Raw genomic sequence first — 23130 nt, forward strand, 5'->3', positions numbered from 1 at the left:
TCACTCGCTTACATTTCGACTACCGCAAAGCTACCGTTGTAGCCAACTAGCCATTGAAGTACAACAGAGAACTTTGGGACATTGAGGGGGCAGAAAACAGCGCCCGAGCAGCGCTGTTCATGCAGCCTGGAGTGTGACAAGCTGGGCGGCGCAAATAGCAATTTTAGGCATGTGTGCAACATGACAACTGTTTTAAAGTATTGTACAGTGACAACTACAGTCTCTGTAATGTTTATGTTGTACTATTACTAAAAACGATCTAAAATAAAGGGATTTAAGATCAGAGCACGTATTTATTATTATGCAAATTAACCGTTAAAGCTGATAAAAAATATCGGGATGTTTCTTAACGGTCGGCTAACCGGTTAGCCGGTTAACCCCTGACATCCCTAGTGTGTGTGTGTAGCCTCTTACAGTGAGAGTCTGTGGCGCTGGGCTCTGAGGAGCAGACCGACATCTCCAGTTTCTGGGAGGTTGAAACGGGAAGATCTTCAGCTTCTGGTTCACTGGGAAGAAACCAATACAAAAGATTCAGACAAAAGTTGCAATTTTAACCTCCTGATCTGTTCCTTTAATAAAATGTGCCACTTCAAAATATTTTTTCAATATATGGTGATTTACAGGTCCAAAAAGTGCAATTTTCGGTGCTTTTAGAACTCCCATTTTCTATTAACATAACATGTCAATTCATCAAGTTTACAACAAATAGTTTTTGAGAAGATGTTTTTTGGAAAGAGCTAAATGTGTTTACTTAAGAATAAACATTACATTTTAATTGAAATCATCACTGAAAAATGTTTGAAAATTGAGTCTTAGTCCTTCACTGTGTTCAACTGGCGCTTGCAGCATCTAAGATTAGGCTGCTCACAGCAGTAATGCTCAACTGCTTGCAGGACATCTGCAGATCTTGCTCACTCTTCGCTGCTGCCACAAACTATTGTGAGTTTGACCCCATGTTGGTATATATACACCAATGCTACTTTGACCGATCCAGACACACGTGCATCGATGTAGTAATAGTAAAATCGATTACTGATTCATATCGATATGTTTTGACACCACTAGTATATAGAGATGGAGATGAGGGTGTCGTTTACCTGGTAGAGACGCAGGACTCTGAAACCTGGTGGATCCCAGAGCGAGTCAGAGGAGACGAGTCAGAGTCATCTCCAAACAGCTGTTGCTCTACAAAGTCTGTCAGATCTGTTCAGGGGGAAGAAAAACTATTTCTGTCAGGTCTATGGGGGACGAAAAACAAGCTGTCCTCGGGTCTGAATGGGTTAAATGTAATACTGACTCATCTGGTTTAAAGTGGAAAGTTCACCTGCTGAGGATTCTAGAGCCGGTTCCAGAGGCTCCACGGGTCCTGGAGCAGCAGGTTCTGTGTCTTCTATTGCTTCTAGATCTGCGGTGGTCTTTAAGGCCTCCGGCGTCGCAGAGCGACTCAGAGGAGACGCCGAGCCATCCGACTCGTCTCCAAACAGCTGTTGCTCTACGAACTCTGTCAGATCTGTTCAGGGCGAAGCAAAAGAAACCTTCAGTGTAAGTTTACACACTGTAATCAATGCTATTATCAATTCTCCATTATGTTTAATCCAGAGAATACACGATAAAATCAGTTTAAAATTTATTAAATACTGACTGTCTTAGAACTTGCATTGTTCCAAGTAGAACAGTGCCCAACGGGCAACACTCCAGTATAGTTTAAAGAGAGGAAACATCACCTGTTGTGGTTTCTAGAGCAGGTTCTGTGTCTTCCATCGTCTTCACGGCCTCTGGAGCCTCAGATTGCACATCCGTCAGATTAGCAGCTTTCTCTGACTGGCTGTGAGTTTCTTCTGCCTCGGGTTCAGGGCTCATGATCTCAGCCACTTCCTCCTGGTTACCGCCTAAGGTACAGAACACAAGGAGAGGGATAGACGTCAGACGATGTCATCAAGCAGACTGGTCCTAGTACAGATATCTATCGAGAGCGTCTGATAAATAATAATAAATGCTCTTCCCATGAGATTACCTGGATCCCGAGTAGATTCCTCCACCTTCTCTTCAGCTTCCTGGTCCAGACACACCTCCATGGCCTCCTCCGGGTCCTCACAGGCTTCGTCCTGGCGTTCTTCTTCGCTGCGTACTTCCGGTTCTCCGGTCGGCGAGGTCACGTCCTGTCCGAGCGGAGGCCTCGTCAGTTCAACCGGAGGTTTAACGTTCAGATCGACCTCGTCCGCTTCCCTCACCAGGTCTTCTAGAAGAGGTGCGTCGTGGAACTCCAGGCTGGTGTCCGTGGAGTGGACAGAAGCCTCCGGGCTGGTGTCCAAGCCCGGACCGAGACGACCGAGGCCTGGCGGCGGCGCCCCCCTCGACGACTCGGTCTCCGCCGCAGTGACCTCCGGGAGAGAGGAGTCGCTCTCTGAGGGAGACGAGACACCCCCTTCTGGCGGCAGGAACTTCACGTGAGGCTCCTGGTCGTCGTGAGGTGTCCAGTTCTGATGAGAGGACTTCATCAGCGGAGAGCCTCTGGTCAGCAGGCTGATCTCAGCGTCTGCTGCCATCTAAGACAATAACAACGGAGACTACCAGAGTTTAACTTTAACTCTAAAAAATTAAAATAAAAGGTCAAGCAATACTTTGCCAAACACATACTTCCTATATTGTCAGAACACTAGTATCACTCTGGAGTGTATATAGACTAACACTAGGTTCTCAAAGTGTGTTTCACTCACCCCGTTGCTCCAGTGTTTCACGTCGGACGTCTCGTTGGACTCCGTGTGGTCGATGAAGGTAATGCGGCTCTCCTTGCTGCGCGACGGAGGAGGAGGGGGGGTGTTGGAGCGGGCTGGGGAGGCGTTGGGGGAGGGGCCAGGGGAAGGGGCGGGGGAGGGCCTTAAACTGCTACGTAGGATGGACTGAGGAGTGAAGGCCGGGAACACCGGTCGGTCTGCACACAGAGCCCTGGCACGCTGAGAGAGAGAGAGAGAGAGAGAGAGAGAGAGGACACACACATTATTTAGGTCAAAATGTGCTCATTCACATTGTTTAAAGACCGCCAATTTCTGAGTACGTTTTTAAGCAATATTACACAAGAGGGTGTTGTTTAACGTGATTATTGACACGGCAGTGATGCGGTAACGAGCGGGAACGAGACTAAGTCGAGTTCCGCAAGCATCACTGAATTTAACCGATAAATAGGAAGAGAACCAGGCTAAAGCGGTATCTCTGACACCAACACAAAGCTCCAAACGAGATATGAGAGTATTGTGATCAAGAGTGTCGAATGCAGAGCTTAGATCTAGGAGTAGTAGGATCACAGAGTCCCCAGAGTCGGTGGTCAATAGGATGTCATTGAAAACCGTCAACAACGCTCACCTTGACTATATGTCTCACCTTGACCACCTGTGGCGTCTGCAGCAGCATGAGCTCAGGAGCTTTACTGATGCTCTTATGAGGAGCCGAGGAGGAGCCGAGAGGTCTGGGCGGGGTGACCAGGAGGAGACGAGGGGTCTGAGAGGAGGGGTGGACCACCAGGTCCATCAGCCTGGAACCCAGGAGGACAAAGGTCTGTTATTAAAGGTCTGATAGGAGGGGTGGACCGCCTGTACACCAGGAGAACAAAGGTCTGTTATTAAAGGTCTGACCACCAGGTCCAAAAGCCTGGACACCAGGAGGACAAGGTCTGTTATTAAAAACACAATCAGTGCCGGAAGTCCTTCAAAATAGGAGCTCTGGTGTGCCAGAGCTACTACGGCCGCTTTTACTCTGAAACCCACGACCCGGAAACAATTAGCTAAATAAAGTGTGCTTTACATTGCTAGCTTACATTGCTATCGTTTTTATTGATACGATATATGATCCAGAAAGCGTTCATATTTTGCGGGAGAGAGACGGATGAGGAGCAGAAATGAAGCGCCAGCATATCGATCCATTCAGAACCACAGAGAGCGCCCTGGATTAGGCGAGACGAGTCATTCTTTCTGTCGCGCTAACATGTAAGTCAACGGTAAGCTAATATGACTGCAGAGCGTAGCATACGGTTGCCGAAAGGCGAACTGACAAATAAAAAAAGAAAAAAAATATCAGAATATTCCTATCCCGCTAAAGAGGGTCAGGAATTGATCCATCAGATAAGCTTTATTATCGCTATCAATCGCTATAGCTGATTTATATTTTTTCAGTATTATTTTGGCTTGGCCTTTCCTTCTTTAGCGAACCTAGACCGGGTTGCGTAATAGTTTTTCCTGTGTGTGTGTGTGGTCGCACCTGGACTTTCTTTTGGCGGTCATGGTGATGGGCGTGCCCAGGAAGGCTTCAGGCAGGGCTAATGACACAGCCTTAGGGCTCTGGTTGGGACTGGAGGGGAAAACAGCATAAGGAGAGGTCAGAATAAGGAGAGGTCAGAACAGAACAGCTCGTTCGTTCACAGATTTCAATTCAAACTTTATAGATCAGTGTATTCAAACCAATATGAATAAATATAATTTACTTCATATTGGTTGTTCTTTTGGTGTTTTAAACAATATGTTATAATAATAACTTACTTAAAGTAAAATGCACAGAAGAAAAGTAGGTGAAGAGACTGTACGTATCATAAAATGTAAAACGTATTTTCATTTTTAGTCCCCAATAGCCCCTCTTTGAACATGTTTTGACTGGATTCACAACAACATAAATATTAAGACTTTTATTGTGTTTTAAGGTTGGAGGCGGTTTTCCTCACCTCCTGCTTGGAGAGGCCTGAGGTGACTTGCACAGCCACACCTCCTCTATCTTGGCCATGACGTTTTTGAAGAAGCCAGCTCTGGACGTCACGCTGTCCTTTGCACAGCGTATGGCAACGGTGGACAGCGGCTGGGGCCTGGACACTGAGACACAGCATGGACACATTTCATTATTCTGGGGCCTGGACACTGAGACACAGCATGGACACATGTCATGTATCCGTTCTCTTACTTCTAGATCTAACGGCTGCATTTGACACGATTGATCATTCAATTTTAATACAGCGGCTGTCCACTGTTCATTATTCTTTCTACTCGTTGCCGTTAATATAACTATATTACTACCACAATAATAAGCAGACCTGGCAACCTGACTGTAGAAAGTTGAGTTGAGTTTGAATCTTTATTTCGGTCATTTTGAAACAAATAAACAAAATGGTTGTTTAAACAATTTACATTGCTTAATTTAAATTTGTTAGTCAACGCAGTGACTATTCTAACCGAAAAGGTATGGGCTGAAGTATAAAGCATAAATCTACCTTCTCTGTGGTGCTGGTACAGTTATCTACCTTCTCTGTGGTGCTGGTACAGTTATCTACCTTCTCTGTGGTGCTGGTACAGTGATCTACCTTCTCTGTGGTGCTGGTACAGTGATCTACCTTCTCTGTGGTGCTGGTACAGTTATCTACCTTCTCTGTGGTGCTGGTACAGTTATCTACCTTCTCTGTGGTGCTGGTACAGTGATCTACCTTCTCTGTGGTGCTGGTACAGTGATCTACCTTCTCTGTGGTGCTGGTACAGTGATCTACCTTCTCTGTGGTGCTGGTACAGTTATCTACCTTCTCTGTGGTGCTGGTACAGTTATCTACCTTCTCTGTGGTGCTGGTACAGTTATCTACCTTCTCTGTGGTGCTGGTACAGTGATCTACCTTCTCTGTGGTGCTGGTACAGTTATCTACCTTCTCTGTGGTGCTGGTACAGTTATCTACCTTCTCTGTGGTGCTGGTACAGTTATCTACCTTCTCTGTGGTGCTGGTACAGTGATCTACCTTCTCTGTGGTGCTGGTACAGTTATCTACCTTCTCTGTGGTGCTGGTACAGTGATCTACCTTCTCTGTGGTGCTGGTACAGTTATCTACCTTCTCTGTGGTGCTGGTACAGTTATCTACCTTCTCTGTGGTGCTGGTACAGTTATCTACCTTCTCTGTGGTGCTGGTACAGTGATCTACCTTCTCTGTGGTGCTGGTACAGTTATCTACCTTCTCTGTGGTGCTGGTACAGTGATCTACCTTCTCTGTGGTGCTGGTACAGTTATCTACCTTCTCTGTGGTGCTGGTACAGTTATCTACCTTCTCTGTGGTGCTGGTACAGTTATCTACCTTCTCTGTGGTGCTGGTACAGTGATCTACCTTCTCTGTGGTGCTGGTACAGTTATCTACCTTCTCTGTGGATGGTGGACCAGGTGGAGGGGTGCTGGTACGGTCTGCTCCGCTCCATGGCCAGCTTCCTCTGGACTCTGGGCAGAACTTTGCCGTATTGCTCCATGATGGCGTTCCTGGTGTTGGAGCGCTCCTTCAGCTTGGGGTCTCTCTCATTCTGGGGGGGGTGGGGGGAGAGGGAACGTCAAGGTCATCTTCAGGAATTACACTACAGTTTTACTTTCACACAGTTTCACTATTCAAACTTGGGGGAAAGACGTACAGTACATTGTGTGTGTGTGTGACTGTGTGTGTGTGTGTGTGTGTGTGTGTGTGTGTGTGTGTGAGACTGTGTGTGTGTGTGTGTGTGTGAGAGACTGTGTGTGTGTGACTGTGTGTGTGTGTGTGTGTGTGTGAGAGAGAGACTGTGTGTGTGACTGTGTGTGAGAGAGACATACCACCAGGTTCATCTTCAGGGTGTTGTTGAGTCGTAGAGCAGGGATGTAGTTGGCCTGTTGCAGGTAGTGGACCATCAACACCTCCCTGTTGTGGAGACCCCCTGTCCCCTGGAGGTACCTCTCTAAGCACTCCTACCACACACACACACACACACACAGTGGACCATCAACACCTCCCTGTTGTGGAGACCCCCTGTCCCCTGCAGGTACCTCTCTAAGCACTCCTACCACACACACATAAACATATTAAAGCAATGGCCCATTTTTTGGGCGGCCCACTGCCCATAACGTCAGGCCCACTGCCCATAACGTCAGGCCCACTGCCCATAACGTCAGGCCCACTGCCCACAACGTCAGGCCCACTGCCCACAACGTCAGGCCCACTGCCCATAACGTCAGTCTCACTGCCCATAACGTCAGGCCCACTGCCCATAACGTCAGGCCCACTGCCCACTGCCCATAACGTCAGGCCCACTGCCCATAACGTCAGGCCCACTGCCCATAACGTCAGTCCCACTGCCCATAACGTCAGTCTCACTGCCCATAACGTCAGTCTCACTGCCCATAACGTCAGGCCCACTGCCCATAACGTCAGTCCCACTGCCCATAACGTCAGGCCCACTGCCCATAACGTCAGGCCCACTGCCCATAACGTCAGGCCCACTGCCCACGTCAGTCTCACTGCCCATAACGTCAGGCCCACTGCCCATAACGTCAGGCCCACTGCCCATAACGTCAGGCCCACTGCCCATAACGTCAGGCCCACTGCCCATAACGTCAGTCCCACTGCCCATAACGTCAGGCCCACTGCCCATAACGTCAGGCCCACTGCCCATAACGTCAGGCCCACTGCCCATAACGTCAGTCCCACTGCCCATAACGTCAGGCCCACTGCCCATAACGTCAGTCCCACTGCCCATAACGTCAGGCCCACTGCCCATAACGTCAGTCCCACTGCCCATAACGTCAGGCCCACTGCCCATAACGTCAGTCCCACTGCCCATAACGTCAGGCCCACTGCCCATAACGTCAGTCCAGGCCTGATAATCACCGGCGAGTTTGAAAGCAGTGCTTCGAACACTGATGTCATGTTGTCCTGTTTAACATTCAACGTGATATTATCCATGCCGATCATGTTTTACGTTTACAACTCAACGTACAATCTACACATCATAAGTGCCATTATTGCCTTCATAATTATGATCCTACCTGTTCATTGGAACCCAAGGGCAGTTTGAGGAGTTCCTTGATGAGGCCCAGCTCCTGGCAGCTCTCATAGAGAAACCCCATCAGTTCCTCCATGTTGAGGAGACTGGAATGCTGTCGGAGTAAAGACCACGCCTCCACCAGACACCTGGGGGGGGGGGGGGAGGGGGGAGAGAGAGAGTAAAGATCACACCTCTACCTCTACCAGTCACCCTGTTAAATTTACATGGACTAATTTCAGGGCTCGAAATTAACTTTTTTACTTGGTAGCGCTTGTGCTACCAATTTCAAAATGAAGGAGCACCAATATGTAATCGATTTTTTACATTCATAAAAACAATAATATAATGTGTGGTTTACAAATAACATGAAATGACCAAAGTATAAAAATGCATGCCAGAATTTAAAATGTAGTGTCTGTCCCTCATCCATCCATCTCTTCAAAGAGACAGAGGCATCAAACCCTCTAGTCTACACTGATTCCGGCCAGTCACATCACCTGTTTTCTTTTTCTTTGTTTTGTGTTTTTCACCTTCATAGCCTATTTAGATCATATATTAGAATTTCTAATATTAAATAATTTCGATGTAAAACATTATATTTATAGCTATGCCTACTCACTTCTAATCAGTGGTGGATAAATTACTCTGTAAAAAAAAAAAAAAAAAAAGTATCAATACTGCTGCTATGTAGAAACACTTACAAGTCTGCTATTCTCTCTCCCTTCCCCTCTCTCTCTCATTCCCTCTCTCTCTTGCATGCGTGTGCGGCTGTGCGCGCACACACGCATGCACACACACACAGCTGAGCCGGTCCGCCTCCGGAGCTAGAGGCTCCGGTCTTTTCTGAATCTGAACGCTTGAAATAATGTACTTTCTGACACATGGTGAAGTTGCGAGCTGAGGCGCTCTGGAATGTGAGCGATGCAGCGCTCAACGTTGTCCCGTACCGTTGTGTCAAAGAGTAGTTAACTACACACTCCACACGTTGGTTTGTTAGCATCAAGTGCTAGTGCAGCTAGCAGACAGGAGCAGTACAGTGGATGTCAGAGAGCGGCTCAGATCGTTGTAGCCAGGCGCACCACAGTAATTATTTGTAGTGGCACTGGTGCTCCCAAATATATTTTTAGGTCGCAAAGATTAAAATTCAGGCGCATTTGCGACAAAAATGGTCGCTATTTCGAGCCCTGCATTTAATTGGAAGAAATTTATTTTGTGGTCGTCAACTGTAGGTGGCAGTGCCTTTTAGGCTGTGGGCTGGCCGGGGCTTCTTGGTTCTGGTTGTAAACTCACGCTAATATGGTTTCTGCCTCGGGTTTGAGTAAATGGTGCACTGTGACTGGCCAGTCACTGTGATTGACAGCCTACACCTAAACCTAAACCTAACCTTAACCTCAGTAAAACAATACCTAAACCTAACCCTAACCTTAACCTCAGTAAAACTATACCTAAACCCAACCCTAACCCTAACCTCAGTAAAACGATACCTAAACCTAACCCTAACCTTAACCTCAGTAAAACTATACCTAAACCTAACCCTAACCTCAGTAAAACGATACCTAAACCTAACCTTAACCTCAGTAAACTATACCTAAACCTAACCTCAGTAAAACTAATGCAGTGGCTGGGGGGCGTTTCCAAGAACCCAAATCCGCGGAAGAAACCATTTTAGCTAAGCTCACTCTTTTGCCTTCACCGACATAACCAACATTGGATTTTGGAACCACAGTAGTCTAGTAATGCCAGGGACAACAAACAGCACAAACTCCCTAATCTCACCTGTTGTGCAGTACAGACAGCAGTACAGACACTAATCTCACCTGTTGTGCAGCAGTACAGTCTCACATGTTGTGCAGCAGTACAGACAGCAGTACAGACAGTCTCACCTGTTGTGCAGCAGTACAGACAGCAGTACAGACAGTCTCACCTGTTGTGCAGCAGTACAGACAGCAGTACAGACAGAGTCTCACCTGTTGTGCAGCAGTACAGACAGCAGTACGGACAGACTCACCTGTTGTGCAGCAGTACAGACAGACAGAGCTTGGCGCGGGGCGTGGAGGCCAGTGGAGGTTTGCTGATGTGGTAGTATCGTAGCGCGGCGGCGTGCTGACCCTGGATCATCAGCGCCTGCAGGACACGGTCCGGCTGCCACGAGAACTGACCCTGGGACGTGGTGGGGTGTAGCAGCAGCTCCACCGCACTCTGGACAGGAGGGAGAGAACAGACGTTACTGACCTGGGATCAGTGAACAGAGTCACTCTGGGTCAGGAGGAAGAGGATAGACATGAGGTCTATTCAGACTTTATAGAGGACCAAATACAGGACGATAGCTAAAATTGCCGTCGGCAGTTGTGAGGCTGCATTAATAATTAGTTCTAAAACCATGTCTTTTTTACGGGGATCACTATTGATATGACAGCTGTCTAGCTGTCTGATTTCATTAGTAGACGCATATATGTCGAGGCGCAGCGCACATTTAATGGCAGAGTACGAGGTTCACATGCGCAAAAATAACAGATGTACAAGTTATCGACACGGGATGGTATGTACGGTATGGTACACAATGTACGCTTGTAGATCTGTTTATTTTAAGCATGCGCCGCCGCCACCACGCAAAGTTATGACGAAGCCTGCGATGCGACCTCTTTTCTTTTTTTCACTATTTGGTTCGCTTAACATGTCCACGTGTCATTTGTTTACATATTTGGTACGCTTTACAAAGTCCCGTGTGAACACCAAACGGACCAAAATCTAAATGCAATTATTTGGTCCTTGGTCCGGACCTTCTAAGCGAACCTTGGGTGTGAAAACGGCCTAGGACTAAAACTAAACTCAAAATGTGCTGCCAAAAACAACAGTGCAGTGAACAGAGTCAAGATGTGCACGCCTGTGTGTGTGTGTGTGTGTGTGTGTGTGTGTGTACCTGGTGGTCATGGTGGTCCAGTAACCACAGACCCTGGACCAGTTTCACGAGTCCAACAGGGATGGCGAAGGCGGTGGGGAAGGACTCCACCGACGCCCCGCCCTTACTGGAGAACGAGTACATGATGTCCAGCAGCAGGTAGATGACCTACGGCCTCTGGTTAAGGCTCATACTGACCAATAGACATCCTGGATGGTGGTTTTTAACCCATTCTGACCCGAGATCAGATTCTATAAATGTCTTCTACATCCTGACAGTTTTCTGAAAAAGCTATGTTTCTATGTCAGTCGTACTTCGATAAAAAAAAAATAGCAGACCTACAAGCTCATAGCGCGCCACTCGGTGGCGCGCTATGAGCTTGTAGTTCTGCTATTTTTCAATAGCTAAATCATAACATGATACTAACACCAAAAGGGGTTCCCGCTCAAAATGGGTTAATAATAAGGGCCTTTCTCGGCCCCCACCCCTCTCCCATTTGTTTATATTGTCTTTTAGGATCCAAGATGGCCGCAGCACCAGGAGGGGGTGGAGCGGAGGTGAGCGGGCGGGGTCGACATATAATGGTAAATGGTGCATTTATATAGCGCCTTTATCCAAGGCGCTTTACATAGATTGTGCATTACATTCATACACCGATTGCGGCGGAAGCCATGCAAGGTACCAACCAGCACATCAGGAGCAATCTGGGGTTCAGTGTCTTGCCCAAGGACACTTCGACATGTAGACAAGAGGAGGAGCCGGGATTCGAACCGCCGACCCATGGATCATTGGACGACCTGCTTTACCTCCTGAGCCACAGTCGCCCCATATGCCCTTACTGGCCTGCATTCAAGACACTTGCCTTGTGTCTGAACACAGCTTTGATTGATGGATGTGTTCTTCCCCTCCATCAAACTAAATGTTTGGTCAAACCATATGGGCTTCCATTGGAAATGCATTGGAGCGGCCATTAAACACAGGCATATAAGACTGACACAAGACAGGTTTTTGCATCGTCTTCACAAATAATGATAGGATTCAGGTCTAAATTAGTCTGCCTTTAAGAACTGGATTTAAATTCTTAAACACACAATAAATACAGGTTAGTTTAAACATACTGTAGCAGGTTAGTTTAAGCTTAAGAATCTGTGTTGGAGAGACACAACGGTAACAATCCGAATCGACAATCGACAGTCCGAACTACAATAAAGATGGCGGCGCAACTGGATTAACTGGTGACGTCATGTTTAAAGCTTGTTGTAATTGTTAAACTGGTGTCGTCATCGACTAGTATCGTTACGGTAACGTTATGACGTCATCATTACGTCGTCATCGACTAGTATCTTTACAGTAAGGATACGATGGCATGTTTTGTGTCTTCGGGGATATTCTCCAGCAGGTAAATGTCCAACAGAGCCTGATGGTCAGAGGAACACATTAAAGACATCATATCAGGTAAATGTCCGTCAGAGCCTGATAGTCACAGAGGAACACATTAAAGACATCATATCAGGTAAATGTCCAACAGAGCCTGATGGTCACTGAGGAACACATTAAAGACATCATATCAGGTAAATGTCCGTCAGAGCCTGATAGTCACAGAGGAGCACATTAAAGACATCATATCAGGTAGAAGTAACCAAACATCTAATTAGCTTAAATAAAAGATTACTAATAATGACCCATTATAAATGTCACACATCATATCATGTTAAAATAGGGTTGAATTATAATCCATTATAAATATGAGAGGCTCTATTGCAAAAGCTATACATATAAATTATTATATTGTATTAATTCATTATTAAATGTATGTATAACTAGAACTGCACTGTCAAGTGCATACTTGCTTGTTGCACACTAGTAGGCCATAAATGGCCTACTAGTGCGCAAGCAGAGTGCGCAAGTACTGTTGACCGCTATGTCACCGGCTTTCGATGGTGACGTATATGTCGATCAGTGTCGGGTGCATTAAAGGAAATGCCTCTATGTATATGTATATGTAACTTGTAAGTTGATTAGCGGTATACTGTGGTTACTTTGCGTATGCCCCGTTTGATGCGTATGTATCCTAGCAGCATATGACATCAGGGTATAACTGGTACAACTAGCTCTCAATGATGACGTAATAAAGATGTGGATTAAAGGACCCAATGCCAGAGTGTAATTGGTTTTCGATGGTGACATAATGACAATATGTTTTAGTGTCGGGAGGATTAAAGGTAATGGCCCCTATGTATACAGGTATGTAATCTGACACCACTGCCATATCAAGCACAAGTAGTCATTACGTCACACGCTGGCACGGCGCATACACATCAAACGGCGACATACGCATCGAAGCACTTGGACGAAAACTATTACTTGTGCGCTCTGCTTGCGCAAGTAATTATAAATGTCACCCATCATTCATGTTAAAATAGGGTTGAATAATAATCCATTATAAATACGAGAGGCTCACGTGTAAGGTCGGAGGAGGATATCGTCCTGTTCCTTCTTCGTCTCTCTTCCACAGCTCCACCAGATGGTCTCCACATTCCCCCACCAGACCATCGATCATCAGGCAGTCTGGACACCACCTCCCCCTAGTAATAATAATAATAATAATAAAATAAAAAATTATAGCACCTTTCATGACATGAAATGCAGCTCAAAGTGCTTTACAGAGCAATGGAGAAAAAAGAAAAGAAAAGCAAGGCATAAACATAAAAAAAAAACAAGCAGTAATGCAATACAGTGAGGACATGAATAACAAAAAATAAAAGATCAATTAAAAGCAATGTTGTAGAAGTGGGTCTTGAGCTGTGCTTTAAAAATGTCTACGGAGGCTGCCTGACGAAGGTACAGTGGGAGTTTGTTCCATGCCGACGGCCCGTAGAAGCAAAAAGCTGCTTCCCCGTATGTCTTAGGCCTCTTTTAGACGGCGACCATCTCCATATAACACGTCAAAGTCCCGTTGCGTTCTCATTTTTTCTTACCCTTTACACGAGAACGCACACGTTATGATATGATGTGCTATTATGCTATACTGTCGCTAGGTGGCGATAACGGGCTGCCAAATAGACAGGTCACCCACGTACAAGAAGAAGAAACCTTCACGCAAGCCTGCGCAACACGGCTCTGGGCGCGCCACGGGATGGTATATATTTTATAATACATAAGGCTACATAAACGCTGCTGCCGCGGCTGCCGTCTATCACAAGGCTTTTTATTTACATCATGGTTTTACATTCAACATCGCTGATGAGCAGCACTTTGTAGGCGAGGAGGGAGGCTTGTTCAGGAACTCCATTATATCATAATGATATGGCTCTGCATCAATGTAATAAACATATGCGCTGTGAGCCAACGTGAGCCATGATGTCATAAGTTTTGCGGATTCACCGTTTTGCCTGTTTATATGGAGACCATAGGAAACGGCGTTCTGAATGATTTCCCCTCTGGGAGGTGGTTTCACTTCGTTGCGTTTTCACCTCCTGAGAACACGGTTCTCGTCTAAATGACAGCAGCAAACGATACTTTATTTTGACGTTTTATATGAACACCATCCTCGTGTAAATAGCACCTTAGTTGCCATTTATTTAGGCAAAGCGAGCAGGCCAGCAGTGGAAGACCTTAGGGGGCGGTTTGGGACATATTTAGGCAGGCAGTCATGTAGGTAGGAAGGTGAGAGACCATTGAGAGCTTTATAAACAAGTAAAATTAATTTAAAATAAATAGTGGACAACAGAACCAGACCATCGATCATCAGGCATTCTGAACACCACCTCCCCCTAGTGGGGACATAAGGGCCTTGCAAACGGGGAGCGATAAAACGCACCCATAGTTCATTTTCAATGAGACCTGCGGTGCGACAACGCAAGCGTATTTATGTGAGCGCAGTCCCGTGAATTTGTTGTGCGCGTGCTCGTTACGTGCACACATAACGGATTCTGTTTAGCTTTTATTACGCTTGCGCAAGTGTTGTCGCGCGTCTCACGCCCCTCTTGAGCAGACCTGGAGGAGACCTGTGTTGATCCAGGCAACAATGCCTGCATTCCTCGCTTCACGTTTGCAAGGCCCTTTAAGCTTCCGATTTTACTATCACAAAAACAAGACCTAAGACCTAGATGTAAAACCACATGTTTTTGGAATGATGGAAGAATCTCACTGGGCCAGTCTGAGCTCCTCTTAGATGATCTAGAGGTAAATGGACTCACTGGGCCAGTCTGAGCTCCTCTAGGAGGACCTGGAGGTAAAACCACTCCTCTTAGAGGACCTGGAGGTAAATGGACTCACTGGGCCAGTCTGAGCTCCTCTTAGATGATCTAGAGGTAAATGGACTCACTGGGCCAGTCTGAGCTCCTCTTAGAGGACCTGGAGGTAAATGGACTCACTGGGCCAGTCTGAGCTCCTCTAATAGGGGATTCACACTGAGACGGACTGAATCCGTTTCATTGGAACAGTTTCCGAATACGGTTGCCTGGTCCCCGATGGCCATGATTCACATTGCCCGAGATTCAACAGCGCACCGGGTACACTTGCATAACACACTTTAATCCTCCAGACGGCGGTTTGTTTGATGGCTGGCGCGCACGGACACTGACCATCAACTCTGCGACATTGTCTCAAATAAATCCAGACACTGCATTGCATTGCCTCTTTGCCGTTATACTACTTCACTGTCAGCCTGCCTGCTATTCACTGTGTCAGTCAGTTCTGTGCTCCAGTGTATTAGTTTGCTATGGATTCTACTTCAGCATTATTATTATTTTGTTTTACTTTGGAAACTGTGGAGCAAAGCCCAAGAGCCACGTGTAGTCCGCAGAATAAGATCAGCGCGTACTGCGGTGCTGCGCGTATACGCAGATTCAACAGGAGACGGGCGGCGTTGAGAAATGCGCTGGTGTTACGCGTCGTGCAGCGGCTGTGTTTTTTTTGTTGAGGCTTGGCTCGTCGACTAGAGATTAAGTCACGTTCTTTAAAAAAAAACAGTCCACTTCCTTCTTTAGGTACGCATGCATTCACATTGGAACGATCCGTATCTGAATACACTTCAACGGTCCAGAGACCCGCCCCCCATGCGGTCCCGGGGACGGTTGGGCGATCCGCTCCCGGGAACGGTACGCATCATTCACACTACCACAACATCTGCCAAGTGGTCCCGAGTGCGCACCCGGGACCATAGTGTGAATCCCCTATTAGAGGACCTAGAGGTAAATGGACTCACTGGGCCAGTCTGAGCTCCTCTTAGAGGACCTAGAGGTAAATGGACTCACTGGGCCAGTCTGAGCACCTCTTAGAGGACCTAGAGGTAAATGGACTCACTGGGCCAGTCTGAGCTCCTCTTAGAGGACCTAGAGGTAAATGGACTCACTGGGCCAGTCTGAGCTCCTCTTAGAGGACCTGGAGGTAAATGGACTCACTGGGCCAGTCCGAGCTCCTCTTAGAGGACCTGGAGGTAAATGGACTCACTGGGCCAGTCTGAGCTCCTCTTAGAGGACCTGGAGGTAAATGGACTCACTGGGCCAGTCTGAGCTCCTCTTAGAGGACCTAGAGGTAAATGGACTCACTGGGCCAGTCTGAGCTCCTCTTAGAGGACCTGGAGGTAAATGGACTCACTGGGCCAGTCTGAGCTCCTCTTAGAGGACCTAGAGGTAAATGGACTCACTGGGCCAGTCTGAGCTCCTCTTAGAGGACCTGGAGGTAAATGGACTCACTGGGCCAGTCTGAGCTCCTCTTAGAGGACCTGGAGGTAAATGGACTCACTGGGCCAGTCTGAGCTCCTTTTAGAGGACCTGGAGGTAAATGGACTCACTGGGCCAGTCTGAGCTCCTCTTAGAGGACCTGGAGGTAAATGGACTCACTGGGCCAGTCTGAGCTCCTCTTAAAGACCTGGAGGTAAATGGACTCACTGGGCCAGTCTGAGCTCCTCTTAAAGACCTGGAGGTAAATGGACTCACTGGGCCAGTCTGAGCTCCTCTTAAAGACCTGGAGGTAAATGGACTCAATGGGCCAGTCTGAGCTCCTCTTAGAGGACCTAGAGGTAAATGGACTCACTGGGCCAGTCTGAGCTCCTCTTAAAGACCTGGAGGTAAATGGACTCACTGGGCCAGTCTGAGCTCCTCTTAAAGACCTGGAGGTAAATGGACTCACTGGGCCAGTCTGAGCTCCTCTTAAAGACCTGGAGGTAAATGGACTCAATGGGCCAGTCTGAGCTCCTCTTAGAGGACCTAGAGGTAAAACCACTCCTCTTAGAGGATCTAGAGGTAAATGGACTCACTAGGAGGGCCTAGAGGTAAATGGACTCACTTGGCCAGTCTGCTGAGCTCTTCTCTGCGGAGGCTGTAGTCGTTACTGATGACTGCGTGGCTGTAGAACGGTCTGGAGATCTGGAGCGCATCGTCACCTTGTGGAGAAGATCAATACAATGATCAATACATCGTCACCTTGTGGAGAAGATCAATACAATGATCAATACATCGTCACCTTGTGGAGAAGATCAATACAATGATCAATACATCGTCACATTGTGGAGAAGATCAATACAATGATCAATACATCGCCACCTTGTGGAGAAGCACCATATTGGTTCAATCATTACAATGATCAATACATCGCCACCTTGTGGAGAAGCACCATATTGGTTCAATCAATACAATGATCAATACATCGCCACCTTGTGGAGAAGCACCATATTGGTTCAATCAATACAATGATCAATACAGTCTTCAATATACGACTGTTTTTGAAGGCAGCATAAAATGATCTTCTAGTTACCGATGTACTAATATAATAATAATAATATTATAATAAAAACAGAACTAATCTATCATAGTAATGAACCAATTATGCTAATGTCAAAATCAAATGTCAAAATCATACCAATGTAACAATGGAAGAGAAAGTATGGGATGTGACACACAAGGACGTAAAACAAGTTGCAAGTAGCAGTTATTGATGCCTACATTAAATGTGGTATTTGATCTATTTTGAATTGTTCTTACAGACTGTAAATTGATTAGAGTGATACAGCTGCACATGGTACTAAGCAATACATCCCACTGAGCATTTTATGATCTAATAGAAGTCTAATATCCGTCTAAAAATGCGATAAAAAACGTCTAAAAATGAAAGTTTTTTAGACATTAGACGTTGATTAGCAGCATGATTAGACGTCTATATATAGACGTTTAAACAACGGCTAATCAACGTCTAATCTAAGAATAGACGTCTAAAAATAACTTACATTTTTAGCCGTTTATCCCATTTTTAGACGCACGTCTAATAGCCGGCTATTGCTCAGTGGGATGCATTATTTAATAAATGCCCCTTGCGGTAGACAGAGAGATGTTCTTACAGACAGAGAAGATGTTCTTACAGACAGAGAGATGTTCTTACAGACAGAGAGATGTTCTTACAGACAGAGAGAAGATGTTCTTACAGAGAGATGTTCTTACAGACAGAGAGATATTCTTACAGACAGAGAGATGTTCTTACAGACAGAGAGATGTTCTTACCCGAGCCCTCAGGCAGGAGACCGGTCCGACAGAACCACAGAACCACCTGGGCGTAATGGGAGATCAAACTGGAAACCATGTTCTTGTTCATCAGACCCAGCAGACCTGCACAGTAGTAAATATGATTAGATACGTTAATGAAACACAGACCAAGCAGACCTGCACGGTAGTAAATATGATTAGATACGTTAATGAAACACAGACCAAGCAGACCTGCACGGTAGTAAATATGATTAGATACGTTAATGAAACACAGACCAAGCAGACCTGCACGGTAGTAAATATGATTAGATACGTTAATAAAACACAGACCCAGCAGACCTGCACGGTAGTAAATATGATTAGATACGTTAATAAAACACAGACCCAGCAGACCTGCACGGTAGTAAATATGATTAGATACGTTAATAAAACACAGACCCAGGAGACCTGCACGGTAGTAAATATGATTAGATACGTTAATGAAACACAGACCCAGGAGACCTGCACGGTAGTAAATATGATTAGATACGTTAATGAAACAGACCCAGGAGACCTGCACGGTAGTAAATATGATTAGATACGTTAATGAAACAGACCCAGGAGACCTGCACGGTAGTAAATATGATTAGATACGTTAATAAAACACAGACCCAGCAGACCTGCACGGTAGTAAATATGATTAGATACGTTAATGAAACACAGACCCAGGAGACCTGCACGGTAGTAAATATGATTAGATACGTTAATAAAACACAGACCCAGCAGACCTGCACGGTAGTAAATATGATTAGATACGTTAATAAAACACAGACCCAGCAGACCTGCACGGTAGTAAATATGATTAGATACGTTAATGAAACACAGACCCAGGAGACCTGCACGGTAGTAAATATGATTAGATACGTTAATGAAACACAGACCCAGGAGACCTGCACAGTAGTAAATATGATTAGATTACATTAAAACACATAGCGTTGGTTAACCCATTTACACCATTGTACTTGTGTACCTCTCTGTGTGAGGTTGTGAGGTGTGTGTGTTGCATTAGCGTACCTCTGTGTGTGTGTGTGTGTGTGTTGCGTTAGCGTACCTCTCTGTGTGAGGTCGTGAGCTTCTTGAAGCAGACATTGGAAGATAGTGCTGAGGTTTCCAAGCAGCCTCTGGCTGTGCTGGAGTAGCTGTAGGGTCTGGGGGTCAGTGAAGTTGGACGAGCTGTCAAACAGCGGAGCGCCTGAGAGACAGAGACAGAGACAGACAGACAGACAGACACACAGACAGACACAGACACACACACACACACACACACACACACACAAATTTAGATTTTAGTTTGTCATTAGTCTCTTGAATAGCTTTCATTTAGTCTTAGTCACGTTTTAGTCACCTGGAATGTCTTAGGAATGTATTTTGGCAGGCCGTCGTAATGACGTAAAATAGCCGATCTACAAGTAAAATAGCTGATCTACAAGCACACAATGCGTCGCACTTGTGAGCTTGTAGATCGGCTATTTTCAGCATGCAACAAAGTGTAAAATGACTTATACTGGATCTCTTGTCCACTAGTCCCTTCCTAACATTTTAGTCTAGTTTTTATCTGTTGACGAAATTAGTTTTCGTCAGTGACAAAAAGCCAGGTAGTCGACAAAATCAACACTGAGTTGCACTGACGAGAACAAGAGATGATGATTATTAATCATAAACATTTCCACAATGGCGAACAGAATGCTATACATTTATTACATCGCTTTGTTTAATGCCGTCTGATCGATTGAGGCATTCTGTAGTTCTTTCCTAATAGCGGATCTGTATAATTATATTGCAATGAAAGCATAACTTTTTTAAGCCAATATATATTTTAAATAAAATGTCTGTCAAATGATTGATTTTGTTCATACATAAAAAGTGCTTTGTGAGCGATGATAACTTACAGATTCCATCCAGTTCCTCTTTGGTAGAAACAACTTTATTCCAAGCCCACTCCAGGATGTAGCGAAGGTTCATGGCCGAGCCTGGTTGTTCTACAGACAGACAGACAGATTAGACTGATCTGGGGAAGTGTTTGAGATGCCATTATAATATAAATGAAGATTACAGCTCATAATGTTACTTAAAATTAGTTACAAAGTCTCATTCACAAATGTCAGATTCAGGAAACGTGTGGCCTCTAATAATTATGTAAACAATTATGTAAAACCTGACTCAGCGCCGTCCGAGTTACGTACCGATAGGCAGAGAATAGTAAATATTAGTAGCCCCTAGTTTCTATGCGCCAACAATAGAGTTGTAAATGACACGTCCAGCAGGGGGAGTCCTTGACCAGGCTATGTCTGCACCACCACCCTGCATGTGGTGTTTGGCTGTGTTCACCCGGTCTGCACCATGCAGACCGACTTATGGACATGATGCACAGTATGTCGCAGACCGCAGACCGTGTCACAGTGTGCGGACTGCACAGTGACTTATAGCATGTTATGTAGACAGCACTATAATTGCATTGTATGTAGTCATAGCACGTCATAGTACATAGTATAGTATAGTTTATATGTATAGTTTCATTATATAGATATTCCACTGTTACGTTATTAGCTTTCGCATGTTTCATGATAAATGTTTTTATGTGATGTATTGCCATGCTTTTTGTTCTTGCTTAATGTAAATCGCTCTGGATTAAGAGCGTCTGCTAAATGCCTAAATTGTAAATTGTATGCCAGTATGGCCATATTAGCCATATTCCAACGTCCTGATAACGGTTGATTTGGTATATTTAATACAGTGATAACGGACGAATCCGTTGCTTAGAAAGAAATGTGTGTTTCCTGAGCTTGTAAGTGTGTCTATATAGCCTGTGTGTGTTTCTAACCTTCTGCGGTCCACTGTTTGATACAACCAGTAATGAGTCCCAGAGAGCTGGTTTCCACGGCTGTTGACAAGATGGCGTCCAACTGCTCTTCCTGCCAGGGAACACAAAGTTAGTATAAAAGTATAAAGACTTGCGCACCTGAGAGCATGGCTGTGTGTGTGTGTGTGTGTGTGTGTGTGTGTGTGTGTGTGCATGCGTACCTGAGAGGAAGGTGTGTGTGTGTGTGTGTGTGTGTGTGTGTGTGTGTGCGTGCTTACCTGAGAGGAAGGTGTGTCAGCCAGGTGAGATCCCAGAAGGCCAGAGCGAAGGCAGAGAGAGTAACTAGAGGAGATGACATCACTGGAACACGGGGCTGCTTTCTTTAGGAAACTGAGGGTCTGAAACACATTGGAATGAAAATGACAGTCAGAAAATAAACATTGAATATCAAAAAGCAGCTTTATTTTTTTAAACACAAATACACTGCATAGTGCATACCCTGGTACACTGCATACCCTGGTACATCCCTAGTTATTATTATTATTACTCTGGTACAAGGTCAGGAAGGTATGAAAAAAAAAATATATATACTGCATACGACAAACTACCGTACATGCATTTGCTGTGGAGCACCAATTACAACACAATTAACCCATTTAGCCCATAAAAACATGGCTTCTAAGTCCTGACAGTTTTCTGAAAAAGCCATGTTTCGTCAACCAACACTGTGGTCCGTGACAAGGTCATGAGGTCCTCTGTCAATCGTTCTCAAACATTTTCATGTCAATGACCCCCAAAATGATATGTAATTGGCCGCGGACCCCCAACTGAAAATACGTAGTTCCTAGTTTAACTATAACGGGTTAGTTTAGAGACTGACCTCTTTCTGGTAACCAGAGCAGGTTAAGTGAACTATTCCAGAGTTGAACAAACAGGAGGCATCTGGAATACACAAGGATTACATTTAAACAAAGAAACCATATTACATTTTAACTGAGAAATGGAGCATAATATGCATAATGTGAATGAAAGGAATTCAATGTGGTCTACTATATTACAAACACATCTTTATCATTTCAATTTCGGTAATTTGTGTGCACGCACGCACACACACACACACACACACACACACACACACACACACACACACACACACACACACACACACACGCAAGTGATGTAAATAGGTTGTCAATGTAATGAGTCCCAGGATGCAGGGATGGTCTTTTAGAAATTAGTCCCAGGGACATTTTATGAGTCCCACTTCAACCACATTAAGAGTCATATTATTTTGCCATTTTTACAAATTGCAACATTTAACTCCCATTTAATTTTATATGGTTATAATGTGGTTATATTCATGTAGAAAACAGAAGAAATGATTATTATAACTAAAGCTAGCAAAATAACAAAAAACAGTACAGTAGTGCATCCCGTGGGTGCAGAGGTCATTGTTTTATTGCGTCCCTCAACTATAAACTGGGTTTTGGGATGCAAAATGCGCCCTATTTTAAAGGACTACTTCACATCCTATCTTCATATAATGGGTCCTCACTAATAATCATGAACAAATAATAATTGCGCAATATTTTTCTACTCTGTGTATCATAGGTGACATCATCGATGGGTAATACGAGCTAAAAGAAACAGCAGGCTTTCTAGTCCTGAAAAGTTGCAATGCGAAAATGGAAGCCATCGTTCTCACGATGACAATCTAAACATTTTTGTAAAAATATCTTGTTTAAAAAATAATTTGCCTAATGATGTCACTGGAAGACGGTTTCTAAACTGCCCACAGCCCTCCTATGAGACACAGACTGAGTAGAAACTAGAAAAAGTGCCCTTCCGGGCACAGGTCTCCACCAGGTTATCCACAGATCCGTGCAGTTAGAGGTAAAAACACTTTTCGGCCAGTTATAGCGCCACCTTGAGGCTGAGTTGAAATTGTTCATGTGGCATTTCGTCCTCGGCCTAGTGGGAATGTGGGTGCACAATTTCACGGAAATCACGCGATGTGTTCATGATTTGCAGCATTTTGTTTGAAACTGAGCACTCCTGTGAACTTTGGAAGCCAATCTTAACCAATCAGGATGGAGTCTGATAAATCTGAAAGACCCG

The 23130-nt window shown here is 45.2% G+C and overlaps 1 protein-coding gene across 1 annotated transcript in view; it reads right to left on the reverse strand.

Moving 5' to 3' along the window:
- Nucleotides 1-23130, reverse strand: part of ahctf1 (AT hook containing transcription factor 1) — a 56224-nt gene that overhangs the window by 15408 nt on the left and 17686 nt on the right. The window contains exons 12-34 of the mRNA XM_083759956.1: nucleotides 21893-21954; nucleotides 21291-21410; nucleotides 21034-21124; nucleotides 20102-20191; nucleotides 19264-19404; nucleotides 18192-18296; nucleotides 16984-17080; nucleotides 13154-13277; nucleotides 12053-12109; nucleotides 10714-10860; nucleotides 9802-9992; nucleotides 7795-7939; nucleotides 6586-6717; nucleotides 6149-6305; nucleotides 4709-4853; nucleotides 4252-4341; nucleotides 3379-3529; nucleotides 2718-2954; nucleotides 2015-2546; nucleotides 1725-1889; nucleotides 1325-1510; nucleotides 1098-1203; nucleotides 415-506 (exon numbers count right to left, since the gene is read on the reverse strand). Of these exons, the coding sequence (XP_083616082.1) occupies nucleotides 415-506; nucleotides 1098-1203; nucleotides 1325-1510; nucleotides 1725-1889; nucleotides 2015-2546; nucleotides 2718-2954; nucleotides 3379-3529; nucleotides 4252-4341; nucleotides 4709-4853; nucleotides 6149-6305; nucleotides 6586-6717; nucleotides 7795-7939; nucleotides 9802-9992; nucleotides 10714-10860; nucleotides 12053-12109; nucleotides 13154-13277; nucleotides 16984-17080; nucleotides 18192-18296; nucleotides 19264-19404; nucleotides 20102-20191; nucleotides 21034-21124; nucleotides 21291-21410; nucleotides 21893-21954 (3363 nt within the window). The remainder of the gene's footprint in view (nucleotides 1-414; nucleotides 507-1097; nucleotides 1204-1324; nucleotides 1511-1724; nucleotides 1890-2014; nucleotides 2547-2717; nucleotides 2955-3378; nucleotides 3530-4251; nucleotides 4342-4708; nucleotides 4854-6148; nucleotides 6306-6585; nucleotides 6718-7794; nucleotides 7940-9801; nucleotides 9993-10713; nucleotides 10861-12052; nucleotides 12110-13153; nucleotides 13278-16983; nucleotides 17081-18191; nucleotides 18297-19263; nucleotides 19405-20101; nucleotides 20192-21033; nucleotides 21125-21290; nucleotides 21411-21892; nucleotides 21955-23130) is intronic.

The sequence above is a fragment of the Protomyctophum parallelum genome, assembly GCF_964188405.1.
Source record: "Protomyctophum parallelum genome assembly, chromosome: 2".
NCBI classification, from domain to species: Eukaryota; Metazoa; Chordata; class Actinopteri; order Myctophiformes; family Myctophidae; genus Protomyctophum; species Protomyctophum parallelum.